At 32.1% G+C, this 15,116-nt stretch overlaps 1 protein-coding gene across 1 annotated transcript; it reads left to right on the top strand.

Annotated features, from left to right (window-relative positions):
- The first annotated feature begins 6,323 nt into the window (after nucleotides 1–6,323).
- On the top strand, nucleotides 6,324–6,872 carry LOC132932818 (uncharacterized). Its single transcript, XM_060999174.1, has one exon. The coding sequence runs from the start codon at nucleotides 6,324–6,326 to the stop codon at nucleotides 6,870–6,872; it is 549 nt and encodes a 182-aa protein (XP_060855157.1).
- Nucleotides 6,873–15,116: the final 8,244 nt, after the last annotated feature.

The raw sequence follows: 15,116 nt of genomic DNA, 5'->3' as shown, positions 1-15,116 counted from the left end.
TGTATATATACCACCCTCGTCACCCATTGAGCTTTATACCACTCATCTAAACACAATTGATTTTATTGTTCAAAACTACCCAAACCATTCTTTTATCCTCACTGGTGATTATAATCTTCCATTCATTTCATGGTCAAATGATGCACATGGCCTATGTTTCCTATCGCAAACAATCTCTGAATATACTGCCATTCCTGAAAGACTCGCCATTCATGGATTCTTCCAACATAACTACATACTAAATTCTCACCAATCTCTTCTCGATCTCATATTCTCTAACCTAAACTCCATAACTGTTAAACATGCTCTTGACCCTGTCGTGCCTGCTGACACGTACCATCCACCTCTCTTACACTCTATAAATCTCCCCATTCATGCTCCTCTACCTGCTTCCCTCAAATCATTTTATAACTTTAGTAAGGCTGATTACATGCAGATCACCAATTTCTTTAACTATTTCAATTGGAAAAGTACCTTTCTGTCATACTCCCCTGATGATTCCACATCTGTCTTCCTTGATGCTCTCCATTATTCAATTTTAACTTTCGTTCCGAAAATCTCTTTTCGTCCCTCAACTTTCCCCTCTTGGTACACTAAGGAGCTCACAGAACTTGTGTTTGCTAAGTCTCGCGCTCATGCCAAGTTTAAGTCATCCCAGCTATTATCAGATTACAAGCATTTTTCATTTCTCCGCGCTAAATTTAAATTCATCTCCAAACAATGCTACCGCAATTTTGTCTCTCGTACCGAATCATCCCTATTACATAACCCCCAATATTTTTGGAGTTTTATCAGAAAAAACCGCTCTTCTCAATCTATAACTTCATGTGTTTCACTACATGGTAAGCAATGTACATCTCTTCCCGACACTGCTAACCTTTTTGCTACTTACTTCTCCTCTGTGTTCACCCAGCCTTCACCGACTCCGTCCCAAACACCTCATCCTATCTGCCTCTTTCCGCTCCCGTCAAATTCCTATTTTTCGATCAGTGACGTCTACAAATGCTTATGTTCCCTTCGCAATGTTAAATCTGTTGGTCCTGATGGTATCCAGGGTGATGTCTTGTACAAACTTCGATCTGTTCTTGCAGAACCATTATGGTTATTGTTTAGGTGTTCTATCGACTCGGGTATTTTTCCGTCTGCACTTAAACTTGTCTCTATTAGACCCATACTTAAGTCTCGTGATTCAACTGATGTTTCAAACTATCGTTCCATAACTATCCTCCCACATTTACCCAAAATATTTGAAACGCTTGTTCTTAATTCGATTCGTTCTCCCTTGAACCATATCCTAATTGATGAGCAGCATGGCTTCCGTCCTGGAAGATCAACTCTTACTTGTAACCTTAGTCTACATTCATATATATATATGATTCTTTTCGCGATAATTGCCAAGTAGATGTAATCTACACAGATTTCTCCAAGGCTTTCGACCGTGTTGATCACAATCATCTTATGTCGACTCTAGACTCCATAGGAATCGGCGAACCATTACTTTCCTGGTTTCGCTCATACATTTCAAATAGGATCCAATGGGTAACTGTTGATTCCACCTCTTCGGACCGCTTTACCCCCTCCTCAGGTGTACCACAAGGTGCTGTTCTTTCTCCTCTCCTGTTTGCCCTATTCGTAAACTCAGCGGTCTCCGTCCTCCAGCATGCCAAACTCCTTATCTTTGCTGATGATATGAAAATCTTTTTCCGTATAAAATCCACCTCTGACTGTCACCTTCTTCAAAACGACCTTCAACGATTAGTTGCGTGGGGTGAATCTTTGGGGCTAGCTCTTAATATAGCTAAATGTTCAGTTATGACTTTTAGTCGTATTAATGCTGTAATCGAGCATATTTACACCGTAAACAATACCGCCTTAAAAACCTGTAATAATTATGTAAAGGATTTAGGATTTACTCTCACACGGAACTTGTGCCCTAATATGCATATTCAGATAATATGTTGTAAGGCTCTTAAACTGCTTGGTTTCATAAACCGTGTCTCTTCTGATTTCCACTTGCTCTCCCCTTTAAAAACTCTTTTCTGCTCCCTAGTCCGTCCCATCCTTGAGTATGGTTCCGTCCTCTGGGATCCGTCCACCGCTTCCGCACGTAGCATGATAGAAAGGGTTCAAAGAAAATTCCTCCGTCAAGCTGCTTACAAACTAAAGATAGTCTGTCCACCCCACGATTACACACCAATCCAACACCTCTTTTCCTTAGAAAGCCTCACCGATCGTCGTCATTCAGCTAACCTGACATTTCTATCCAATCTCCTTTCATCTAAAATTTACAGTCCTGAATTACTATCTCATGTCTCATTTAATGTCCCCTCTCGCCGTACACGATCATCTGTTCCATTTCATATACCTTTCTCTTCCTCAAACTACTATCTTAACTCACCAATCATCCGTCTTATGCGCATTGCCAACACTGACCCTTCATTCTCTCTCTGATATTGAGCCACGTTTCCATAAACTATAAAACTATTATTATTATACTTTTATATTCATGTATTAAAGGGTTCGTCCCGTATTGTAAAATAAAATAAATAAAAATAAATAAAATAATATAGTTACGTTTATTTAATTTATTTAACTGTTATTGATATATAAAAATTAATTTTAAATCCAATTATACAACTAAAATCTAGCGAGATGTGACTATATAGTTCCTGATGACTGTTCCTAAGCTCGTCGGTTGCTCGTCTGATGAACAAGCGTCCATCAGCTCTCCTCGATGGTTCAGTCCCTGTCACTACTTTACTCTGGATAACCATATAATATTGTCATCTCGTGGGATTGTTACGCGCTTCGCTCACGGCCGGAAGTTGAACATATATATATATATATATATGTTGTTGTACATGTGTGGCGTTTTTATTCCATATCACACACGATCTATATGGACATTTGATGCGAGTTATTTATATACGTAGGCATATATATATTGACGCACGCCGTTCATGGTCACTCTCGATATTCGTTGTACTACTACACATGCAGCTCATACGCTATTATTACTATTAATGTTACGCGGTGCGTACTATATACGATTACGTATACACTTTGATCTACTACCTAGATAGGTGTTATATATTAGGTAAACGGGTAAATACTAAATAGTAGTGACAACATATTTAATACATCCACCAACAGTGCGACAGTTTGCAACGAAAAATCAGGTCCTGCAAAAGAAAATATCGAGCAGCCTACGCTCGATACACAAGACATCACGCCACCTCCGTTTTACATCTCCAACATCTCAAATTTCTCCGCCTTCACAAATGAGCTAACAAGGTTGACCGGTCCAAACGCATTTCCCTGTAAGTCTACTATATCATACCTGATCGTATATCCCAGAGACGTACTCAACTACAACACTATTCTGAATCATCTCAATAATACTGATTCCAGTTTTCATACTTTTCAAGCTCGCGTTAATCGCTCATTCAGAGTCGCAATAAGAAATCTCCACCATTCCACATTGTGTACGGAAATTTCAGTCGCCTTGTCGGAAGAAGGACATTCTGTAAAACAAGTTATCAATGTCCAAGATAAAAATAGACGCGGTCTCCCATTATTTTTTGTTGATTTATATCATCAGAATAATAACAAAGATATTTTCAATATCACTTCGCTACTTGATACCAAAGTTAAAATCGAAAAACCTCATCTGTCCCACCGTGGTCCGCCTCAGTGCCATAATTGTCAAGCCTACGGCCATACCGATAACGACTGTCAACATTATCTAGGTGCGTCAAATGCGGTGGAGACCACCGCTCCGTGAACTGCACAAAGGACCGAGCTAGTCCAGCCAAATGCGCGCTCTGTTCTGAGGTACACACGGCCAACTACAAAGGATACCGTGTTTATCAATCCGTTACAAAAAAACGCAAAAATACAAATGTACCAACGCCTACAAAGTCTTCGTCAAACGATGTCCCAGGAGATCATGCTCGGCAGCTTCCAAGGAAATCCTATGCTGCAGCGACCAAAACGGTAACCTCTTCCATGGAATCCATCACAAATGTTTTATCAGAATTTATTTCTAATTTTAACTCTTTAATTACTCCACTAATTAATCTCCTTACCGAGATTGTCAATAAACGTTTCTGTCCATAGTGTACAGGTTTTTCCCTTTTTATCTATCTTTTACTTTTCATCGTATATCAGACCATACCTACAATTACTTATCTTTATTTACTTAGTTTATATAAACACGTTGCTATTTTATCTATTTGTATACATTTTGCTCATGCTAACAAATATCATTAATTTTATACGTCATACCATATTTTATACCAATTGTAATTATCCATAGTACTTAAAAATTTTAATGATGTTAATGATGTTATAATGTTAAAAATTATGTAAATTTTCAATATCCCTAGATTTAGATAGCCTTAAGCCGGGCTCCCACGGCGCGTGGCGCGTGATTCGTCTTGTACCACGCGCGCCTATCTTGGCGCGTCCTACACGATCCCACGGCGCGGAAGATTGTCGCGCGGCGCGGCGCGGCGCGGCGCAGCGTAGCGTGGCGCGGAAAATTATCGAATGGTGCGGCGTGGAATTTTTGTTCTTGATCATTTTACTTCTGTAGTGCATGAAGTGTAGACGTTAGTTATAGTGCATTTTTGAATAATAATTATTTAAACATGGAAACGAACCCTTCAAAACTTGCTGTTTGTGCTGCAGCATATTATATTATGGCAAGTGGTGAACTTTTAAAAAATAATGATAAAAAAGATATGCTGACAAGAAAAAGAAGACGATATTGGGTCAATGAATATTACAAAAGTCGAAATAAGTAAATACAAAGATTATAATAATTTCAGTTTCAATATTATAATATACGAGTATGTATTTTTTAAATTAATAAATTATCACGTTTAAATTTCCAGGTACAATGCAACGAATATGCTGGATGATTTGACTATGAACTTTTCAAAAAAATTTGAAATGCGACATGCATGAAGATTTTGAATATTTGCTAAATAAAATTGGACCATCAATATCAAAAATGGACACCAATATGCGAAAATGTATCCCTATCCAAGAAAAATTAGCTGTTACATTGAGATTTTTAGCTTCTGGAGACAGTATTGTTAGTTTATCGTACATGTTTAAATTCTCTCCACAAGCAGTGTCAAGATGTGTTCAAGAAGTTTGCAGAGCATTAGTACAAGAATTAAAAGATGAAATTAAGGTACCTGACTATTATTATTTGAAATATATATTGATAAAAAATAAAGTACAACAAAACAACAAAATTATAACTGACATACTTGTAAATAAAATAAAATAATTTCCTTCTAATAAAATAATCAAAAAACAAGGGTAGAAAAAAAAATAATAATTAATAAGCGATGTTCTAAAAAAGTAGGCAATAATATAATACAATCTACTACTTATTGTTAATATCAAATATTTGATCATAATTTCTGCCATTATGTTCAAATGACGATGATGGTCCGGGTACTGGGTTTTGTTTAGTTATATTATGCGACTGTGAATAGCTTGACGAAGATGACTGGGAATGTGGTGACGGTGGTGTATATTCTGTATATTCTGATCTTGGTGATCGATTATTAGAAAATTCATTAAATGGGTGAATAATTTCGTATGTCTGTCCAATTTCACGTCGTGTTTGAGGTAGGTAATTTGGCTGAGTTCTATTATATTTAGATTAAATAAATAGTTATCTATGTCGTGCATTGCTATCTCACGGGTGTTGTCGTCAAAATCCCTCAATTTCTTTGCAAGAAGCTCAGCATAAAGTGAACAGATATCAGGACTTTGTTCCACCGAAGCTTTTTAAAATATTATAAGCTTCATCCATTCTACATTCTATTTCTGCCAAGTTATCTGTCGCTTTTCGCTTTTTTCTGATGGCTGGTGACTTGAAATGTTTCTCGGTAGTTGTTGTCGGACTTTCTTCATAGTCTTCTTCTGCATTATCATGAACTTCTTCGTTTACTCCAATTACACCGGCAGTCGATTGGTCTAATGATTCCTATAAACGAACATAAAATTATAATTTAAAAATAATTTTTGAAATTAAAACAATTTTTAATATTAATAAATGATAGTTAAAAACATTTGTTATTCTGTATTGTATATTTGATTGTTTCAATAAAAATTATTATTATTATTTTTAGTTGCCCCAAACCACAGATGAATGGTTGAAGATTGCTCATGATTTTAACGAAAGGTGGAATTTCCCTCACTGTTTGGGCGCAATTGATGGGAAGCATATTGTTATTCAATGCCCAATAAATAGTGGTACAGAATTCTTCAATTATAAAGGAACATTTAGCATTGTCCTTATGGCATTAGTTGACGCAAACTATATGTTCACTTATGTCGATATTGGTTGTCAAGGTCGTATAAGTGACGGTGGGGTTTTTAGAAACACATATTTATGGCATAAATTAGAGGCAAATGAAATACTGTTGCCATCAGATGAGCCACTCCCCTCAAAAACAGAGTTAATGCCTTATTTATTCATAGGAGATGGTGCATTCTCATTGGGGAAAAATATGATGAAACCATACACAGGAGTTTATGAAAAAGGCAGTATCAAACGTATATTTAACTATCGATTATCAAGAGCTCGAAGAATTGTCGAAAATGCGTTTGGTATTATGTCATCTGTTTTTCGTGTTTTCCGAAAACCAATTTTACTGAATGAACAGAAAGCTACAGATATCACAATGACGTGTGTATTACTACACAATTTTTTAAGGAAGAGTAAAACTTCTAAAACAAGTTATTCGCCTCCAGGAGCGTTTGATTCTGATAAAGAAAGCGAATTTTGTCCGGGATCCTGGAGAAATGATCAAGAAGTTATGTCCTCGTTTGTACCACTAAGGTAAAATTGTGTCTGAAATATTAGTTAATATCTTGAATATTAGTTCATTATTGTGAGAGCAATCGTTATGGGTCAACGTTCGAGTTTTGATAAATTGAATTTGACAAATTGACTTTTTTTGTGTGTACGTATATACACGATGAGTAGTTGAATAAATATTTAAATTTTAAATTTTGAGTGTGTTTTCAAAATAATCGTAAATACAAAAATAAGGAAAAGCTGGAATTTTTACGTAAATCCAGTGATGTCAAAATCGATTTTAATTTTTGGTGCAACTCGAAAACCGTGGATACTTAAAATAATTTACCACATTTTTGAGATAGTATTTATTACACATAGTATAATTTTATATACGATATTCATTATTTTGTAGTTCAAAAACATTATTCGCAAGGACATAAAATGTGCACGTATATTATTATATTTTATACCAACAATGATATTTTTAAATGAATTAATGTTTTCAGTAAAAATTAATTCAATTTCTGTATTACCAATAGTAAAATAAATTACTTTACCCAATAAAAATATCAAAAAACATAACATGAAATAAACTTAGTGATATAGACTGACTATAACTCAGCTCAGAATCGTTTTTCGTTTACAATGATATATAATTGAATTTAAATTTAAGACATTCCTATACTTACACCAAAAAATTTAAAAATATTTTTATAATTTTTGAGCTTATTATAGATCTAAGAAATGTTTGGTTATTTAAAAAAATTTTAAAGCATTTAAACATCAAATTTTGACCGAAATTATTCATCATCGAACATTTGAAAATTGTTTTGTATGTAGTTAAAAATTTATAAAATGTTCAGTTTTTATAACTAAGAATTGAAAATGTAAAACAAGGTTTTATGTAAGTAGTTTATAGTGTAACCAAAAAATCAAAAAGATATATTATAATTATAATGTTTTATAGACATTTTAAGTCAAAATTTGGTCATCAGAATATCGAATTTTTGCATATTGTTTTGTGGTTTAAAATTCATAAAAAGATTTCTATTTCTATTTAAGGTTTGATAATTCAACACTAGATTCTAAATAAGTTTTTCTTACGACTACCGTAAAAAAATTCGATAAGAAAACAATTAAAAAAATGTATAAGAGTTTAAAGTTAAAATCCATAAAAAATCAAGAAAAATATACAAACTAATTTGTATTGAAAAATGTATAACATTTTGAGAATTTATACCTAAGGTTTAAAAATTTAATACAAGGTTCCTCATAAGTTATTATGTAAGTGGTAGTTAAAAAAAATTGAAGCGTATGTCCAATAGTTTTTTTTATCAGCATTTAAAGTTGAAATTTTGAATAAATACGTAAAAATTAAACAAAATTTTGCAATTTTTTTTGATTAGTAAATTCATGAAACATGTTCTATTTAAATCTAAGATTTTAAAATTCAACACAAGATTTTCTATAAGTTTTTCTATCTTTCAAATAAAAAAAATTACCGAATAGTCCAACTAATTTTTGATGAGCGTTTGAAATCATTAATAAATGGCAATATAAATATAATATAAAATATCTATCCTAGGCTGACAGACCGTCTCCGCGCAGAATCGTTTTTCGTATACAATGATATATCATTGAATAAAAATTTAAGACCATCCATAACAGTGACACACTTGTAACCTACTATAATACAGCAGAGCGACATCCACTTGCCACCTTTTTTATCCTTGTTATGTTTACTGTATCTTTTATTTCCCCAGATTCGTATAATGTAAGCAACGTACAATTTTAAATGAATTTAATAGGGTCCGATCGGTCTGTCGGCAGCCACAGATGTTCTTGAGGAAATTCGTGGAATTCGTTGAACGGTAAAAAGATAAAATGTTGTCTATTGTTATTGTTCTGAATGTACCCGTACCGGTAGGCCTTATATGCTGTCCGAGTAGTGTGTAAAATGTGTTTTATAATTATTATTAATATTGAAAGTATTTTTTAAATACTGAGTATTACAATATTTATCAAGATATATATACCTGATTTTATAGAATATAAGTATAATATTATACATAATACTTGGTTACCTAAAATCTAGTATTCCCTTCAAGATTTTCTCTATTCATAACACTAATTCAGCAACAGTCTTTAAAAAAATAATTGTATTTATATTGTATCTCTGTATTATTATTATTATTTAAATCATAAAAAACATAATTGTCGAGTTGTCATAGACAACGTTTTGAAGCTAAATAAAAGAAAAAAAATATAAAAATATACATATAGTGCACATTCTTGGAGCTATTTAATAGTAATGTTATTCCTCGATTGACACATTGAAACAGTAATGAACCAATGAATACTTTAAAGGCATAAATTATTTTAAAAAAAGACAAACAAAAAGAAAGATTAAGACGGAAGGTAAATTTTAAAATTTAGTGTTGAAAGTATTACTGTAGATAACTGTTCGTATTAAAATAATAACTAAATAAATTATATTTACCTCTGTACTTATCGTCATTCGGGGCTGAAAAACTCCATGCAAGAATGATGCCATTTTGTCATATGCAAACTGTTACGTCCCAACCGACGTCGATATATACATCAACGCAGAGATAGAATACGTGATGTACTAGGTATGATGAATGTTTATTAACGTAGTACAAAAATACAATGTTATAATATAAAGATAGAATATAAACTGTGAGTGGTGTTACGACCTGACTCTGAATGTCCCTAACCGTCTGAAGAGTAGTGATGGGATTTTTCGTTCCTTTTAGTGAATCGTTACTTTCGTTCCAGGTTCACATAAGGAACGATTCCAAATGACTCGTTCCTTCGTTCCTTTCGGTACTTTTTTATTATAGTATCATGGCGTAAGTACCGAGTACCGAGTACCGAATATCAATACCGAACCGAATAACCGCAATCAGCACAACCTGTTTTCTAGACCCACTAATCACTATTGTATCACAGTCTGCCAGTCTGTCTCCACTCTCTGTACGACGTACTGATTACTGAGTATAGAGTACCTACTCGTATTATTGTAGTATTGCACTATTGCAGTATAAGAATATTATAATTTAAAAGTGTATAGACGACAGATGGACAGACGTATAGGTATAACATCACACCAAAAACACTTCGTTATAACGTGTTTTTAACGTGTATGGCGCATATTTTTGACATACGTTATATAATTAAATAATTATTTATAATAATTTGTATTACAAACATTATTAAATAAAAATGAGTAACTTTAGATAGTATAATAAAATAATAAATATTACAGCTCGTATACAGTAAAAAAAATGAACTTACAAGTTATAGTATTTTCAATTTTGCGTCCTTGCAATTTAAACCTACTATAAGCAATAAAAAGAAATAATAATTATAACAATAAAAATTTATTAAAATAAATTTAAAGATTATTATTTAAAAATAATAATTGTTCTGTATTTTTGACAGACAATCGATTGCGTCGATCTGTTATTGTATAACCAGCCTTCGAAAAAGTTCTTTCGCATGGGACCGAAGACGAAGGAACGCATAATTTCAACAGCATTAACTAAAATAAATTTGGATAAAGTACCTTATGATCCTTCCACCAAATCAACAGATCCAATTTTCTAGGTAATAATGGTTCGTTCATATACCTGTCTATTTCTATAATAGCTTGAGACCTTGGCGTAGTAATAGTATTTGTAGTGGATACCTGTAATTTAAATAAATTGATAACATAATACAATGGGTATTGGGTATACGTTTTGTAAAATATTTAATATTCAATTTTAATTACTTGTGCATCAAAGTCTTTCCGAATTTCAAAGGTTTTTTCAGGTTGGATGTTTTCGGGTTCAGTGGACATGGTAATTTCATCATTTATATTACATGGTGTTTGATTTGATGTTATTATTGTAATTACGCTTAGAATTAATTTTTGGTATGCATTTTGGTATGACGTAGTAGAAATAAATGCCTTTTTCTTGAACCTCGGATCTAAAATTGACGCTTCTGTTAATGTGCGGTCACAATTAATGTCTTTAAATTTTCTGTCTGCTTTAGATTCCATTTTTTCAATCATACAATAAATATTTCGAGGCAAATCTTTTTCTTGTTTTTTTTTTTTTATATGAGATATCAACATGTTAACTAAAATAAGAACTTTTGATATAGATATTTCTTTTTCACTACTAAGTTCTATGGTAACTTCGTTAAACGGCTTAAAAATGTCACAGTAATATTTCATAATTTCAAAATCTGATTGTAATAAATTGTTAACATTGCCTATAACCGCTATTGTTGAAACTAAAGGCTCTTTTATGTCAATACATCTTTGAAACATTGCATATGTAGAATTGGAGCACGTGGTGACATCTTGAATTAGTTTTAAGGTGGGGTAACCCATTTGAGCTTGCATATTTTTTAATTTAGTATACGCTTGGGAAGACCGCTTAAAATATTCTACTACACTTTTTACCTTTTTGTGAACTTCGGCAATTTCTCCTAAGCCACTTTGTGCTATTAAATTAATACTATGTGCCAAATAAGGTAAATGACGCCACTTTGTATTTAAATTAATTGCAGCTACAATATTTGATGCGTTATCGCTAACTGCTACTTTAATTTTTTCTTGTATTTCCCATTCAATAAAACAATTGTTCATAAAATCTGATAAGTTAACAGCTGTATGAGATTCTAGAAAATTATAACAACCTAATAGATGTGTTTTTAAAATGCATTCTTCCTTGTCTATGTAATGAATGGTTATTGCTACAAAACTATCATTGTTAACCGAAGTCCAGCCGTCTGTGGTGAACGCGATATGTTCGGCATTTTTAATACTATTTTTTATTTTTTGTTTTGTACTTTCCACTAATTGAGGAATAATACTTTTAGAAATGGTTTTTCTTGAAGGCAATGTGTATCCGGGATTTAGTAATTTAACAAATTTTTTAAATTCATTATTTTCGACAAGGCTATACGGTTGAAATTCTTTTGCTATTACTATAGCTAATTGGTTATCAATCTGTTTTGATTTAGTAAGAGAAATTGGTTTCGATACGAACGAGTCAATTCGTGTCTGAGTATTTTGGGGAATAGAATTTCGGATTTTATTTATTTCAATATGTGCACTTGTTGAAGGACGAGATGTGGTAGATTCGACTGAAATGGTACAACAATCCGGTTCATCGATGTCCTGCTCTGTACTAATCAAATCAACACAACGTTTTTTTCTTGCCTCGTACTGAATAATATGTTTTCTTTTTAAGTGGCGACTTAAATTAGCTGTTGATCCCCCCTTAAACGAATATTCAATAGAACAATAACTACATTTAGCCTTTTCATTGTCGAGTACAGTAAAATGGTTCCAAACGTCACTTTTTTTCTTATCCATTATAATATAAAATTATAAGCACAAAGATCAACTATCAATTACTAATTACTAATTACCGAAATAATTTTTTTTTGATTCAAGTCCAAGTAAGCAAATCCAAGTCAGTCTTTAACTCACTAGTTAATATATATAATTAACAAAAAAAACACAATAAAACAACTAAAAGTACAATATTAATATTGCATACTGTGAACGTGATACGTATGAAAACCGAAAAGGAATGATATTATAATAGCTAGTAATGTTAAATGTAAAATGTGTTATTAAATAAAACTACCAAATCAATGCCTATTGGCTATATTTTGGCCAATTGTGTATTGAATAAACTAATTACACACATAACGAGTAATATTTCTTATAATTATATTATATCTTATTATTATATCTTATATTTCTTATAATAAACCGTGTACTTTATGTAGATAAAGTTTATAGTATGGGTATAGTTTCAAATTTGTGCATGATTTTACATGTCTCTACACATGTAATTTTACAATATTATTACCACTCTCATATCATAGAATATTGTAATGTTCTCGACAGCTTGGTACCTACTATCGTAGTTCTAATAGCAGATAAGTGGCTGCCGAGATATTATCGTTGCGGGTCGCAGACAATTTGTTTGATGTTGTAGTCGTGGTTGATAATAAATAAAAGACAGTTGTTGTTTTATTGTGAATTTTATTATATTGTTGATAATTTTTCTAAGTCCAAAATATGCTCGTACAGAGTGGCGTGAAGGTGCTTGCACTAATGGGTGGTAGTACACGTCTGAAAACAGGCCGATTCGGGCTCCCTTTTATATGCAGTTCCCCGTACCCCTTGCCTATAGATACTGTATCTCGGCTCACGGATGTGGTTTGTGTGAACATCGTTCCAGCCCACGCCTTTCATGACTTCCAGTATAATTCTGTGTATTCGGTTTGAGATAATCACTAATATTTTTTATATTGGATATCGTCACGTACAGCGTATAGCGTTGTAATCAAAATAATCATATAGTATATATTTTTATATTTGAACATCTTCCGTACCCTTACCATAATTATGGTTCAGTGAGTTCCTAATATCTACCGTCTCTTCCCCAAGACATTAAAATGTAATATACAGAAAGAACCCTTACCTCCGTTTCTATTATCCGATGTATGCCGAATTACAGTATCTAAATTATAGTATAGTATAGTTATGTACCTGTGGGATTTGTTTTATTGTTAAGTAGTAACTTGCTTACTACATCTCCCCCTTTAAAAGTTGATTTTTATCGTCTAAATGAGAAAAATTAACTCAAACTTCCTCCATTAGTTCAAGCACTTTCCTATGATTACAAATTTTACATATATCAATTATTACATTACATTCAATTATTACATGTTTACATTTTATGTTTTACATCAATTACATCATTATATTTATATGGTACATTTCACCATATTAATTATTATCGACAGAATACAGGTTATGATTCACAATATTACAGTATATATTTTGCTTATTATCTAGGTTAGTATCTTATGTGATTAACAATATATTCTTTTTTTTTTTTTTTTGTGTTTTTGTTTACATCAATAATCTTATCTTAGTGTTAATATAATATGTGTAATAATATTTTAATATAACATGAATTCTTAAAATCTATTACAATATATATTTTTTTTTTCGTGCAATATATATATATATGATAAAATAGTGGTGTTTACTATATTTTATTTTTCCATTACCATGTTAATTATATTTTAAATAAGTTAGATTAATATATTTCTTATTCCATCACCATGTTAACTACGCCAATATATGCTAATATGTTCCTAACTTTCTTTTTTTTTTTTTTTTCTCTTTTTTTTTTTCTACGTTTACGTTTGCTTCTATATATATATTTTCCATTAATCACTATATCATTATATTTTATGCCTAGTTAATATTACTATCCCTATACTGTAATTAGATTGTATCTTTTTACTACAGGTCCAGACCAACAATAAACTATTGTATTCAAGTTTTATTACATGATCAAGACTAGTATTAAATCGATTCTATTCTATTCTATTGTCGTAATGATCTCATCTTGCTAATTGAACCCGTGTTGCCAGAGTGTGCTGCAAATCAAAGCATCCTCCCGCGACACTGGCTAAACTAATAAGATTTTGTAATTTCTTATTGTGAGTTATTATGGCCATTTGGTCCCTTGGTGATCCCGTTAAAAAAATCTGCTATTCACACGATTTTCCCAACCAATCACCAAACGATCAAATTCCAACATTTTTCTTAAGTGGTCAAACCGTTCGGTGCATAATAGTGCACCATTTGTCAGTCTCCAATAAAATAGACAAAATATGCCCCTATTATTTACCGCCCGATTCCTAATGTTATTTCTTTCTCTTTTGTTTTTCTGAAATTAATGAAATTAAAATTACTATTTGTGGTATTCTGTTAGTTAATTATTAATATCTAGCGTTACTTTTTTTTTTTTTTTTTTATATATATTTACTTTAGTGTGTTAATTAAGCTACTTTGTTATTTGCTATAATAAAATTTATAAATTCGTAAAAAAATTATATTTTTACAACGTGGTGCTAGGTGCGTGGTATTGTCTATATAGGTTGGAATTGTTTCACCAAATTTTGGTACCCATATTCATTTACCATTCTGTTAAATATGCACTTTGTAAATCTCACATCAGTCTTTGGGTCGTGAGCGTATGTTATTTTATGTTTTTGTGTACATACGCCGCTATGCGCTTCCGTTAAGTTCAATAGCCTACCCCTTTTCTGGATTCTACCTACATTAAATTCAAAAATTCTTTCAGTTATTTTTCCCCTCAATTTTTCTAGTATCATGTAGAAGTCCCCATCGAAATTCAAATCATAGCATCTGATGTTTAGTACTTCTATATGT

Source organism: Metopolophium dirhodum, chromosome 1, assembly GCF_019925205.1.
Source record: "Metopolophium dirhodum isolate CAU chromosome 1, ASM1992520v1, whole genome shotgun sequence".
In the NCBI taxonomy this organism is placed as follows: Eukaryota; Metazoa; Arthropoda; class Insecta; order Hemiptera; family Aphididae; genus Metopolophium; species Metopolophium dirhodum.
Note: the sequence above shows the minus strand (reverse complement) of the source record. Positions and strands in the feature narration are given on the sequence as shown.